The sequence below is a fragment of the Mobula hypostoma genome, chromosome 3 (genome assembly GCF_963921235.1).
Source record: "Mobula hypostoma chromosome 3, sMobHyp1.1, whole genome shotgun sequence".
NCBI lineage: Eukaryota > Metazoa > Chordata > Chondrichthyes > Myliobatiformes > Myliobatidae > Mobula > Mobula hypostoma.
Genome location: NC_086099.1, coordinates 62,666,313 through 62,681,386, shown reverse-complemented (window position 1 = coordinate 62,681,386; position 15,074 = coordinate 62,666,313). Strand labels below are relative to the sequence as shown.

Here is a 15,074-nt window from a genome sequence, read left to right as displayed (position 1 = left end):
CTGCACCGTTACTATAGGGAATTAGGAGAGAGGCTAGAGAGCACGACCTCTAAGGGGTAAACCTCAGGATTACTCCAGGTACCATGTGCTAGTCAGACCAGGAATGGGATGAGGTTCTTGGATAATTGGAATATTTTCTGGAGTAAGGATGACCTGTACAAGGGGGACATATCGCACCTAAACTGGATGTAAGCCAACATCCTTCCCAGGAGCCTCACGAGTGCCACTCGGGAGGGTTTAGACTTGTTTGACAGGGATGGGAACCAGAGCACCAAGTCAGAAAGTGGAGAGATGGAGAGGAAGGTAGATGTCAGGGCCAGCAAAAAGACGTAGGAGCAAAGTAATAGATACGGTGGGACGGATAACTTGAAGTGTGTGTATTTTAATAGTAGAAGTATTATGGGTAAAGGTATTGAATTTAGAGCATGGATCAGTACATGGAACTAAGATGTTGTGGATATTACAGAAACTTGGTTGAGAGAGGGGCTGGAATGGGTACCTAATGTCCCAGAGCTCTGATCATTTAGAAAAGATAAAGAGGGAGGTAAAGAAGATTGAGGAGTTCTATTACTCCTCAGGGACAATATCACAGCTGCACTCCGGGGGACATAATGTAAGGCTCATCTGCTCGGCATATATGGATAGAACTCTAAACTAGGAAGGGTGTAATCTCTCTGACAGGATTATACTACAGACCTCCCCCCCCCCAGTAGCTACTGGGACATTGAAGAACAGATACACAGGCAGATTAAGGAAAGGTGTAAAAACAAGCAGGTTGTTTTAATGGGGGACTTCAACTTGCCTAATATAAACTGGGACATTCTGAGTACAAGAGGTTTTGATGGGGCAGAATTTGTTAGGTACATCCAGGAGAGTTTCTTAAGTCAATATGTAGATTATCCAACAAGAGGAGAGGCTGTACTGGACCCGGTATTAAGTAATGAACCTGGCCAGGTGACTGACCTTTCAGTGGGTGAGTGTATTGTAGCCAAATTACAAAGATAGGTGGAATATTAAGTTACAAGGTGGGCACAAAGAGTATTCAACAGAATATAGGTTAAGTAAGTGGGCTAAAGTTTGCCAGATGGAACATATTAAGAAAAGAGAGATCGCCTAATTTGGTAGGAATTATATTTAAAAACAAACAGAATATTGGTTTAATGGAGAAATGTACAGAATGCTGTGGTTCAGAGAAATCTAGGTAACCTTGTACATCAAACAGAAAGCTAGCACACATTTATAGCAAAGATTTGGGATGGCAAACAGAATGTTTGCTATTGATACAGGAGAAAATAATTAATGAAAATAGGGCTAATTTTGCTGCAGGTGTACTACATAATACTACATAAACTTTGTCCTCATTACCTGCTGACTTCCTGATCTTTGTATGGTGAGATGGGAGCCAAATTTTTCCCAGAGCCACTGAAAGAGAATCAATGATTCATATTCATATTCTAGCAAAGTTAATCCAGTTTTAATAAGATAGAGTCATAGAGCCTTACAGCACAGAAACAGACCCTCTGACAAAAGCCAAACTGTTACTCTGGCTAGTCCCATCAACTCACGCCTGGACCCTAGCCCTCTATACCGTCCCATCCATGTACATATCCAAACTTAGCTTAAATGTTGCAATCGATCTGCATCACCACTTTTGCTGGCAGCTCGTTCCACACTCACACCACACTCTGAGTAAAGAATTTCTCCCTCAGGTTCTGCTTAACTATTTCACTTTTTACCTATAACCTCTAGTTTTAGTCTCATCCAACCTCACTGGAAAAAGCCCCCTTGTATTTACCCTCATAATTTTGCATTCCTCTATCAAATCTCCTGTCATTCTCCTGCACTCCAGGGAATTAAGTCCTAACCAATTGAACCTTTCCCTTTAACTCAGGTGCTCAAGTCTCAGCAACATCCTGGTAAATTCTCTCTGTACTCTTTCAATTTTATTGATTTTTTCCTGTAGCTCAGTGACCAAAACTGTACACAATACTCCAACCTTCCTCACCAACATTTTATGCATTTTCAACATAACATCCTAACTCCTGTACTCACTACTCTGATTTATGAAGGCCAATGTGCAGAAAGCTCTCTTTACGATCCTATCTACCTATGACCTCACTGTCAAGGAATTATGGATCTGTATTTCCAGATCCCTGTACTGCCACACTCCTCAGTTCCCTACTGTTCACTGTGTAAGTCCTACCCTGGTTTGTCCTCCTTAAATGCAACACCTTGTCTGCATTAAATTCCATCTGCCATTTTTCAGCCCTTTTTTGCAGCTGGTCTAGGTCCTGTTGCAAACTTTGATAGCCTTCCTCACTGTCCACTACACCCCATTCTTGGTGTCATCCACAAATTTGCTCATCTGATTTACCGCATCATTGTCCAGATCATTAACAAAGATGACAAACAGCGACAAACTCAGCACTGATCACTGAAGCACACCACTCATCACAAGCCTCCATTTAGAGAGACAACCATCTACTACCATTCTCTGGCTCTCCTGCTAAACCAATGTTGAATCCAGATTTTCTCTCTTCTCCCCTCTTCTATTGGGCAGAAAATACAAAAGTTTGAAAGCAAGTATAACCAGGCTCAAGGACATCTCTACACCTGTTACAAAACTATTAAATAATTCCCTGGTACGATAATATGGACTGTTGACCTCATAATCGCTCTCATTATGATCTTGCACCTTACTTGTTTACCCACACTTCATTTTCTCTGTAGCGGCTACACATCATTGTGCATTGTAATTGTTTTACCTTGTACTATCTCCAAAGGCGGCCTTAAGCATCTGGAGGCCCGTTTCAAGAGTTAATGTGGGGCCCTACCCCCACTTCCCAAAAAAAAGAAGAAAGAATAAAAGCAAATATTCAAATTGGTTTACATCAATAATGGTATAATTTCCGACTTAAATGTTGATGCATTATATGCACTTTCAGCACAATGGACAGACAGCTCAACATAATCCAAACAATTCTCTTAATTAAAAACTGAAACAATGACATTTTTCGTTTTGGAGTGAGAAGCCTCGCCCTTTTCAGCAACTAGTCTGTATCGAATGACACTATGTGTTAGGTATCAGCTGACATAAGAACAGCTTAAACAATTTCCCTCTAATTAAATTAATAACAAAAGCAATATCATATTTAATGAAAATTCACACTTTATTTATTCAATGAATAGTGTCTGAAAGTTAACTCCTGGAAGTTTACAACAAATTGCGTCTCGCGCTCTTTCAGCACCACGGACAGCTCACGTAAGGCCTGGAGAGCGAACAGGAGGAAAGTGAGAGAGAGAGGGGACACAAGTGGGAGAGAGAAATTACGATTTGTGGAAATGCCACCTAATCGCCTATACACATTTAGAGTGAAATACGTGGTTTATTTTATTATTTTAATTATAAACTTTATTTCCGCTAAAAATGTGTTAAAAGACTTACCACTAGAACTTCACCACCCTCCTGGCTTGAGTGCTGAGAATGCTTTAATGAGTTCATCTTTGTCCAGCAATCTTGTTATTTCATGCTCAATTGATATCTGAGCAAGAGCTGACAGACGCTCCTGGAGCATGGTTATCCTCAGATACGTTTTGATGAGCTTTAGCCTCGAAAAGCTTCTCTCTCCACTCGCTACAGTCACAGGCACTGTCAGCATGAGTCTTAGAGCAATGGTGAGGTTAGGATACAGTTCAACCAGATTGTTGCTGTAAATGTAGCTCAGAATCTGCAGGCCAGTGGTTTCTTTTGCAGGCACGGCACTGACAGCAGCCGACACCTCGCGCAAAAGGTCCTCAGCATCCACATCACCAAGTGTCCTCTCCATGTTTACGCAGCCGTCTTTCAGTGTGCGACTTTGGGTGGCTTTTTTCATTCCTCTCTTCCATAAATGAAGCCAAACAGACTGTAAAATGACTCCATCAGCTTGAAGCGCTCACTAATGCCTGTGATGGCAGAGTCCACTAGTGGAAGGAAAACTTCTCTCGTCTACCGTTCCTCGGGTGCCACTGTCAGGGAAGGATCTGCACTTTGGGACTTGTACTGGAACTGGCGTTTTGGTTTTCTGATTCATGCAGTAGGAAAGACTATTAGCATCCCTATCTCTTCAGCTATGTCCCTGGCATCTGTTTGGGTGGATGAAAGGCCGTTCTCTCTGTATTCTTTGAGAAATTTCGGAACATATTCCACCTCGCGCTGTAGCACATCGATTCCTACTTGTGGGCTCCGGAGCAGCTTGCTGACACGATTCACCTCATGTAAAACGTTGTACCAGATGATAACAGTCAACAGGAATTTCCATGACATGATCTCCTGTTCTAGGCCTCTGGCTGCAGATGTGGTTTCACTGTCACTTTTCTGTGTGGCATGTTCAGTCAGTGACAGGAGCGCATTGCCAACATCGGGAAACTGGTAGCGCAGGACTTTCACACTTCCCGCGCGGCACTCCCATCGCGTGTTGGATATGGCCTTGAGGGTCATCTGTGGCATGTTCTCCTTGAAAAGCTCCCATCTCTGTGTCAATGAGCTGAATAGTGTGTACAGACATTGCAGCACCCCAAAGAAGCTCACAGACTCCACTGTTGATTTTCCACATCGACAATGACTAGGGTTAGGCTGTGGCTGGTGCATGGCATGAACAGTGCTTTTTTGTTAATATCTAGCACTCTCTTCTGCAGCCCACTATTTTTCCCCTACATATTGCTCCCGTTATCATATGCCTGCCCCCTGCATTTTGAGATATCTAATCCTAACTTCTCCATATGTGTTAAGAAAATGTCAGTTAGGCCTGCACCTGTTGTGTCAAGCACTGGTAGGAAACCGACAAAATCCTCACTAACAGTAGCTCCGACATTTACTTGGCATGTGACAATGCACAGTGTCACAGAGAGCTGCTCTATGTGTGCAGCGTCAGTGGTGCAGTCCATCATCACCGAGTAGTAACGTGATTGTTTTACTCTCTCTGTTATCGCTTCCAGTGTCTTGTCTCCAATAAGTGTGATTAACTCATTTTGTATGGTTTTCCCCATGTAGTGGTCAGCAATCTCTTTTTTCTCTGCTCGTCTGACATGCTCGCTCATCTCTGGGTCAAACTCGGCAAGCAGCTCCACCAGACCTAGAAAGTTCTCATTATTTGGTTCATGTAGGGTGGAATTGTGGCCACGGAAAGCAAGGTTTCGTTCTGTAAGGTGACAGACTATGGCAATGAACCTCTTCATGACATCATTCCAGTGTTTTTTTTTCCAGCGTTTGCATTTCTTGGTACGTGCTGCTGTCAATGGCACAGTGTGTTCTTAAGCGCGTTTCCAGCTCACGCCAGCTATCCATGTTGGCACAGTGCGCATTTGACTTCTCATGATCCTGGAGTGTGAGAGTGAGTCGCTCCCACACTCTGAAAACTCCGCAAGTGAGACTGTGATTTCGCTTGCCAAATAGGGTACAGCAGAAACAGAAGATTGAATCAGATGATTCTGAGTACACTAACCATGACCTACAAATGGTTTCTCCATTTTTCATCTTCATAAGATATCAGTCCTTGGTAAAACAACAGCGTGATTGGCTCTGTGGAAAGTTAACTGAACCGGACCTCTCCTAACAATGTCGATCCGTTGGTCACTGGTGATATGCGTTGCCCAGCGTGCCGGATCGGTCTCTGTGAATGTTAGTGGGGCTTTCTCTGTGTCTGGTGTGCTGGTGGCGGCATCTTCCTCACCTGTCTCAGTTGTAGCACTGTCATCATGCTGTGGTGCTTGTTCATCAAACAAAGTTTGGTCATCATTATCACCATCTGTTTGAGTAGAATTGTTCTTGTCATTTTCATTGCTCTGATTATCAACATCTCCTGTACAGCTTTCACTGTCACTTGGCACTGCAGTCCCATGCTGTGACGATGGTGCAGCAGCAACTGCAGTCAGCCGGCCTTTTATAGATGCTGGACCAAAGAAAGATGTAACTTTTGGGAGACTATTTAGACGTTTTGTTTTGTTGTCTAATATTTTCCATTTTTCAGCACCACTAGGATGGGAGCATTTCATTTTTCTCTCATTGCAAAGTAGCCTTCTTTGCTAGGAGCAATGTTTACAAGTGAAGTAAATATTTTAATGTATTTTCTCAGATGTCAGTCAGCGAGCGCCCACTGGTGGTTTGGCTGGCAGTAGCAGGAGAATATTGTGGCATCTGGGAGCTATGCATTAAATTTTTGCATGCCAGTCGGCGGCCCCTGGGAGGGCAGGGCCCGATTCAGTTGAAATGGGTGAAATATAGCTAAGGCCGCCTATGATTATCTCAATGCGCTGATTTGTGCAAAGATTTAGTTAGAATAGTGTAATGATTTGAACTGTATGAACAATATGCAAGACAAACTTTCACTGTATTTTGATACGTGACAATAATAAATCAATTCCAATTTCTGTAGTGCTGACTGCCACATTTGCCATTCAACAATTGACTGCTCAGAAAAATACCAATTAATTGGTTTCAATTTGCTTTGACTTGTCTGAAACAGGTGAAAGATGCAATGCAAACAAACTTTGAAACTTTGCTAGTCAGATCCTGGAAGTCTCCAAAGTCCAGGCTAATGCATGTGGGGGCATCTTTTGGGGGGGGTATGAGGCTGTTGCTTATATGAGCCAAAACCTGAGAAACAACTTTTATTTTAAATATACAAAACTTAGAATATTCTCAACCAGCCACTTAAATGCAATGGTCTTTTTTTCCAACATCCACCTGTTCAAACGAGACATTTCGTTTTTTTTTCATTGGCGTTGAGAGAGTCAGGACTGCACAGGCGTGTGACGTCATGGAGGGAAGCAAGGAAGATTTAAAAGGAACACAGCCTTATATAGTGGGCAGCGGAGTTTGCGGGCTGCGGAGTGAGCCAGGAGCAGAGTGAAGGCTTAAGGGCTTTGGCTAAACGGGCTTAGGCGGAAACGGGCGAGGTGAAGAGGGTTGGGTTATTCATTTTTTTTTCCCTGTTACTTGAAGAGAGGGGGAAGTATGAGTGTGAGGGCAGCTTGTCGTTCTCAGTGCCGGATGTGGGGGGTAGTGGAGTCTCCTAGCCTCCCGGACATCCACATCTGCGCCAGGTGCGTCGAGATGCAGCTCCTAAGAGACCGCATTAGGGAACTGGAGCTGCAGCTCGATGGCCTTTGTCTTATCATGGAGAGCGAGGAGTTGATAGAGAGAAGTTACAGGCAAGTGGTCACACTGGGGCCAGGGGAGGCAGACAAGTGGGTCAAGGTTAGGAGGGGGAATAGGAAGAATAAAGTAATAGAGAGAACCCCTGTGGCTGTGGCTGTGCCGCTTGACAATAAATACTCCTGTTTGAGTACTGTTGGGGGGGACAGCATACCTGGGGGAAGCAACACTGGCCGTGCCTCCGGTACAGAGTCTGGCCCTGTAGCTAAGAAGAATAGGGAACGGAAGAGGAGGGCAATAGTAATAGGGGACTCAATAGTTAGGGGGTCAGATAGACGATTCTGTGGACGAAGTCAGGAGACCTGGATGGTAGTTTGCTTCCCTGATGCCAGGGTCCGGGATGCTTCTGGTCGCGTCCAAGAGATCTTGAAGTGGGAGGGAGAGGAGCCAGAGGTCGTGGTACATATAGGTACCAATTACATAGGTTGGAAAAGGGGAGAGGTCCTGAAAGAAGAATATAGGGAGTTAGGAAGGGAGCTGAGAAAAAGGACAACAAAGGTAGTAATCTCCGGACTACTGCCTGTGCTACGCGACAGTGAGAGTAGGAATGCAATGAGATGTAGGATAAATGCATGGCTGAGAGATTGGAGCAAGGGGCAGGGATTCAGGTTTTTGGATCATTGGGACCACTATTGGCGCAGGCATGACCTGTACAAAGGGGACAGGTTGCACTTGAATCATAGGGGGACCAATATCCTGGCGGGGAGATTTGCGAGGGCTACTAAGGTGACTTTAAACTAGAATGGTTGGGGGGAGGGAATCAGATTATGGAGACTAGGAGAGGGGAGGTTGATGTAGGGGAAAAAGAAGAAGAAGATAACGAAGTTGTTTGCTCAATTAAGGATAAACAGAGAGTGGGAGGTGGAGAGTTTCTTAAATGCATCTATTTTAATGCTAGGAGCATTGTAAGAAAGGTGGATGAGCTTAGAGCATGGATTGATACCTGGAAATATGATGTTGTAGCTATTAGTGAAATGTGGTTGCAGGAGGGGTGTGATTGGCAACTAAATATTCCAAGATTTCGTTCCTTCAGGTGTGATAGAATAGGAGGGGCAAGAGGGGGAGGTGTTGCATTGCTTGTCAGAGATTATATAACAGTGGTGCTCTGGCAGGATAGATTAGTGGACTCATCTAGGGAGGCTATTTGGGTGGAATTGAGGAATAGGAAAGGTGTTGTGACGCTTATAGGGGTGTGTTATAGACCACCTAATGGGGACCGAGAACTGGAGGAGCATATTTGTAAGGACATAGCAGATATTTGTAGTAAGCACAAGACTGTGATTGTGGGAGATTTTAATTTTCCACACATAGACTGGGAAGCCCATTCTGTAAAAGGGCTGGATGGTTTGGAGTTTGTAAAATGTGTGCAGGATATTTTTTTGAAACAATACATAGAGGTACCAACTAGAGAAGGGGCAGTGTTGGATCTCCTGTTAGGGAATGAGACAGGGCAGGTGACGGAGGTATTTGTTGGGGAGCACTTCGGGTCCAGTGATCACAATACAATTAGTTTCAGTGTAATTATGGAGAAGGATAGGACTGGACCTAGGACTGAGATTTTTGATTGGAGAAAGGCTAACTTTGAGGAGATGCGAAAGGATTTAGAAAGAGTGGATTGAGAAAATTAGTTTTATGGGAAGGATGTAACAGAGAAATGGAGGTCATTTAAAGGTGAAATTTTGAGGGTTGAGATTCTTTATGTTCCTGTTAGGTTGAAAGGAAAGGTTAAAAGTTTGAGAGAGCCATGGTTTTCAAGAGATATTAGAAACTTGGTTCAGAAAAAGAGAGAGATCTTCAATAAATATAGGCAGCTTGGAGTCAATGAGGTACTCGAGGAATATAAAGAATGTAAAAAGAATCTTGAAAGAAATTAGAAAAGCTAAAAGAAGATACGAGGCTGCTTTGGCAAGTAAGGTGAAAATAAATCCAAAGGGTTTCTACAGTTATGTTAGTGGCAAAAGGATAGTGAGGGATAAAATTGGTCCCTTGGAGAATCAGAGTGGACGGCTATGTGCAGAGCCAAAAGAGATGGGGGAGATTTTGAACAATTTATTTTCTTCGGTATTCACTAAGGAGAAGGATGTTGAATTATCTAAGGTAAAGGAAACAAGAAGGGTAGTTATGGAAAGTATGACAATTAAAGAAGAGGAAGTACTGGCACTTTTAAGGAATATAAAAGTGGATAAGTCTCCGGGTTGGACAAGATATTCCCCAGGACTTTGAGGGAAGTTAGTGTAGAAATAGCAGGGGCTCTGACAGAAATATTTCAAATGTCATTAGAAACGGGAATGGTGCCGGAGGATTGGCGTATTGCTCATGTGGTTCCATTGTTTAAAAAAGGGTTCTAAGAGTAAACCTGGCAATTATTGGCCTGTGAGTTTGACATCAGTGGTGGGTAAATTGATGGAAAGTATTCTTAGAGATGGTATATATAATTTTCTGGATAGACAGGGTCTGATTAGGAACAGTCAACATGGATTTGTGCGTGGAATCTTATTGAATTTTTTGATGAGGTTACTAAGAAAGTTGACGAGGGTAAAGCGGTGGATGCTGTCTATATGGACTTCAGTAAGGCCTTTGACAAGGTTCCACACGGAAGGTTAGTTAGGAAGGTTCAATCGTTAGGCATTAATATGGAAGTAGTAAAAAGGATTCAGCAGTGGCTAGATGGGAGACGCCAGAGAGTAGTGGTGGATAACTGTGTGTCAGATTGGAGGACGATGTGTAGCAGTGTGCCTCAGGGATCTGTACTGGGTCCAATGTTGTTTGTAATATATATTAATGATCTGGATGATGGGGTGGTAAATTGGATTAGTAAGTATGCAGATGATACTAAGATAGGTGGTGTTGTGGATGATGAGGTAGGTTTTCAAAATTTGCAGAGAGATTTAGGACAGATAGAAGAGTGGGCTGAAAGATGGCAGATGGAGTTTAATGCTGAAAATGTGAGGTGCTACATTTTGGTAGAACTAATCAAAATAGGACATACATGGTAAATAGTCATAGTCATGGTCATAGTCATACTTTATTGACCCCGGGGGAAATTGGTTTTTGTTACATTTGCACCATAAATAATAAATAGTAATAGAACCATAAATAGTTAAATAGTAATATGTAAATTATGACAGTAAATTATGAAATAAATCCAGGACCAGCCTATAGGCTCAGGGTGTCTGACCCTCCAAGGGAGGAGTTGTAAAGTTTGATGGCCACAGGCAGGAATGACTTCCTATGACGCTCTGTGCTGCATCTCGGTGGAATGAGTCTCTGGCTGAATGTACTCCTGTGCCCACCCAGTACATTATGTAGTGGATGGGAAACATTGACCAAGATGGCATGCAACTTAGACAGCATCCTCTTTTCAGACACCACAGTGAGAGAGTCCAGTTCCATCCCCACAACATCACTGGCCTTACGGATGGTAGGGCATTAAAGAATGCTTTAGAACAGAGGGATCTAGGAATAATGGTGCATAGTTCCCTGAAGATGGCATCTCATGTGGATAGGGTGGTGAAGAAAACTTTTGGTTTGCTGGCGTTTATTCATCAGAGCATTGAGTAGAGGAGTTGGGATGTAATGTTGAATTTGTATAGGGCATTGGTAAGGCCAAATCTGGAGTACTGTGTACAGTTCTGGTCACCGAATTACAGGAAAGATGTCAATAAAATTGAGAGAGTATAGAGAAGGTTTACTAAAATGTTGCCTGGGTTTCATCTCCTAAGTTACAAAGGTTGAACAAGTTAGGTCTTTATACTTTGGAGCATAGAAGTTGAAGGGGGACTTGATAGAGGTGTTTAAAATTATGAGGGGGATTGATAGAGTTGACGTGGTTAGACCTTTTCCATTGAGAGTGGGGAAGATTCAAACAAGAGGACATGGGTTGAGAATTAGAGGACAAAAATTTAGGGGTAACATGACAGGGAACTTCTTTACTCAGTGAGTGGTAGCTGTGTGGAATGAACTTCCAGCAGAAGTGGTTGAGGCAGGTTCTATGTTGTCATTTAAAGTTAAATTGGATAGATTTACGGACAGGAAAGGAATGGAGGGTTATGGGCTGAGTGAAGGTCGCTGGGAATAGGATAGGGTAAGAGTTCAGCACGGACTAGAAGGGCCGAGATGGCCTGTTTCCATGCTGTAATTGTTATATGGTTATTTTCAGAAGGATTGACTATGAAGTCGATGAAAGGCTCAAATCCCATTGCGTGTGTGTGGACCTTCCTCAACAGGGCACTTGGCCAATCTCAGTCATAGTGTAGGGGCATCAAATTGCTGGCAGAAAGGCCGCCCTAGTCCTGCACCGGCTGCTTTGTTGTGCAGTAATGGGGACTGGAATAGACAATGACGCAAACAAAAGGGACATGTCACTGGAGGACATAATGATGTCATAAATAAGGAACTGGGTGGAACCTGCTGACGTCAAGGTCTGGAAAAAAAAAGGAGGAGTCTGCTGATGTCACGAAGCGGAGGGAGGAGACAGGCGGCAGAAAGATGGCGGCGGGCAGATGATAGCCGAGCCGGAGTTGGGTGTGGGGATTGTGTGGCTGTGATCGCAGTAGCGTGCGTCATGTGCCGGTAGTGGTCGAAGGAGGAGGAGAAAGGGAAGGAATAAAGAGACGACAAGGAAGGAAAAGTCGAACAAAGCGGCGCGATGGAGGACGTTAACTCGAACGTCAGTGCCGACCTGGAAGTACGGAAGCTGCAGGAGTTGGTTCGCAAACTCGAGAAGCAGAATGAACAGCTGAGGACCCGTTCCACCATATTGAGTCCGAAACACACGGCACCGGTCCCCGCACCCACACCCGCCCCCGCCGGCAATTCGTGGCAGCCCCTCCTCGCCTGCTGCCCCAGCCCGGCCCAGACTTTGGAAGGGGAGGTGCTGTCGCAGCTCACGCAGCGGGGAGGAGCCGTGACCCAGTCGCCGGGATCTTGCGGCCTCTCGGGCTCGATCGGCTGGGACAGCCCCGGGCTTGCAGAGCGCACGGTGTTGGATGAGGTGGCGACGTTGGATCTGGAGACAATGAGTCTGCAGGATGATGGTGATCAGGAGCAAGAGGACAGCTGGTGAGTAGGAGGGCGGGCACGGTCCGGCTAACCGCACCCGCCCAGTGTCTGGTTTTGAAGGTAGCCTCTTGACACATTGTCTGGCATTGGGATGTAACTCAGTGCTGCTGCCCTTCTACCAGTGTCTCTTCCTCTCGTTACATGTGGCTTTAAATTTGGTGTTTTGATATCTAATCACGTACGTTGGGATCCTTTTGAAAACATACATTGATGTATGAGTGTGAGATTGGAAACAAGCTAAATGTTCATCTGGTGCTGCCATAGGATAGTTGGGATGTGGGTTTCCTTTTACCCAAAGATCCATATCTTCTAATTCCGTGGACATAGCCTCTGCATGGGCAATTAACGATTGAAGTTTATGGCTGTTTGTGGAAACAATGTCGCAGTAAAGTACTGTTAAAATTAAGAATATTTTGACTATAAATTGTTGTGGGTGCTATGAATGTGATGTGTATTGTTAATATACCTGCTCTTTTCAAGTAACCACAATGATTATTGAAAATACTTTAGGAAGTCAGTTTTCCCCAAGTATGTGTTCTTTTTATTTAAAATAATGTTTAACAGTATAGATTTTATACTCCTGAAACAGTTTCATGGCATCACCTGTTGTATTTAATCTGTTTCTTGGTGTGAAATTTCCTTTGATGTGATGCTAAAAAAAAATCAGAAAACTTTAATGCAATATTCTCTGTAATATAAGCAACGCACTCAAAATGCTGGAGGAGCTCAGCAGGCCAGGCAGCATCCATGGAAAAGAGTACAGTCGACGTTTCGGACTGAGACCCTTAATCAGGACTGAAGGGCACTGATGAAAATTCTTTGTATTTGTTTGGTTTCAATGTTTTTCACATCTACAGTACAACAAACCACTAATGCTTTATTTGCTTCAGTATGTGCAATGGCTATATTAATATACTTCAATATCTTCACTTATTAATCAAAAGCAGTAATCTGAAAAGATGTACTTCTGATTCTTGATCTTAACTAAACTAGGTAATCAGTATTTGTATATGTACAAATCTTAATGTGCCTGATAATCTATTTTTTAAATCAAGACCCAGCTGGTGGCGTAGTGGCATCATTGCCGGACTTTGGGACGAAAGGTCCCGAGTTCGAATCCAGCCGGCTCCCCTGCACGCTTTCCATCAGCGCTGGCTAACCTCTTTGGAAACTCACCCGGCAGAAGGCAATAGCAAACCACTGCTGTAACTTGCCTTATACGTGGTTCCCCACTACGTCAGAGAGACGTGGAGGGAAATTGTCTGCTAAACGGAGAAACTCCAGATGCGACGTACCTTTCCTTTTTTTAATCAAATGTTGATAAGTCCAGGTTCAAATGATTTCTTAACAAACTGACTCATGGAAGACACGAGACTGTAGATGCAGGAGCCTGGAGCGACAAACATTCTGCTGGAGAAGAGGTATTGTTGATGTTTTGCAGTCCTGTTGTAGGACTTGAACCCAAAGTATCAACAACATTTTCCTCCCACAGATGCTGCTTGACCCGCTGGCTTCCTCCACTGGATTTTGTGATTCATAGAACTCCCTCTGTTCTACGTACCTCAGCTGAACCAATTTAATGTCAGAGAATGTATGCAGTATACAGCCTGAAATCCTTACTCTTTGCAGACATTCACAAAACGGGAAAAAAAAATGACAGAAATGTCAGAGCCCCAAAGCCCCCCCTCCTCCCTCCAGTGCACAAGCAGTAGCAAAAGCATCAGTTCCCCCCACCACGCAAGCAGTAGCAAAGCCTCCAAAGAGACCATGATCTAGAGTCCATCAAAAAAAACTACTGTCCCTCCCAACACTTAGGCACCTCAAACGGGTTCTCTCATTGGTGAGGAAGAGAGAGACATCACTCCTGCAACAAACAGGAGCATGAGACCAGCAGCTCGCTGTTTCGATGTTAAAGTCTGCCACATTGCTTCTGAGTCCCACGACTCGAGGACTGACGGGCTCTGGCTGACCATCAAGAGATCGGGAGAGGAGCTGCGCGAGTACATGGTGCCGCCTTCTGACAACAGTGCACACCACCTGCTGTCTCGATGTTTCAGTCTCCTATAACGCTTCGGTCGGCGACATCAGCGCAGAACTGGGTCGTCTGCAGGGCCGCATCCTGAAAACGCATGACAAGTCCGAAAACGAGAACCTACCGCCCGTGGGGAACCACAGTTTGAAATGCAGCTGTAGATCACAGACTCCGACGAGACCCCCCAGCCACCTTAAAAGAAAAGAGAAACTTGAGAAAAAAAGAATAAGCTGATTTGCGCACAAACAGGAAGAAGTTGCCTGGGTCTGCAGAAACGTCTGACGCCATCTTTATACTTTGCTAGTACAGTCAAGATTGATTTATGCAGACAAAAGTGATTGCTGATGCTGAAATCTCAAAAAGAAAACACAAAACACAAGTGGCATCTTGGCGTGTCTCAACCTGAAAGATTGACATGCAACTTTTGCCTCCACAGATGCTGCCTAACCTTCTGAGTTTTTCCAGCATTCTGTTGTTTTATCTCTTCTGCTGTTGTTCAGTCATCCATCTTCCGTTGAAGGTTATTAGTGATCAGAAATGTGAGTTTGTTTTCTATAAATGGTCAAAAGCAGATGATGCATCCTGAAACAGTATGATATTGATGTGAATTCCCCATCCTTGGAATTTGAGCATGTAATTCTGACTGCATCACATTCTTGTAAATAAGAGGGTTTTGTTTTTGTTAGCTCTGTCTGTTTACTTGTCTCAACTGATTTAACATATTGGTCTGTCAACAATGTAAAGGAGTTGCTGGGTCTCAGCAAAGTTTTTGCATGTTGAGTCTTT

General features: G+C 43.9%; 1 protein-coding gene across 1 annotated transcript in view; it reads left to right on the top strand.

Annotated features, from left to right (window-relative positions):
- The first annotated feature begins 11,666 nt into the window (after positions 1-11,666).
- Positions 11,667-15,074, top strand: part of slain2 (SLAIN motif family, member 2) — a 49,855-nt gene continuing 46,447 nt past the window's right edge. Inside the window, exon 1 of the mRNA XM_063043182.1 lies at positions 11,667-12,256. Coding sequence (XP_062899252.1) covers positions 11,844-12,256 — 413 coding nt within the window. The 5' untranslated portion in view covers positions 11,667-11,843. The remainder of the gene's footprint in view (positions 12,257-15,074) is intronic.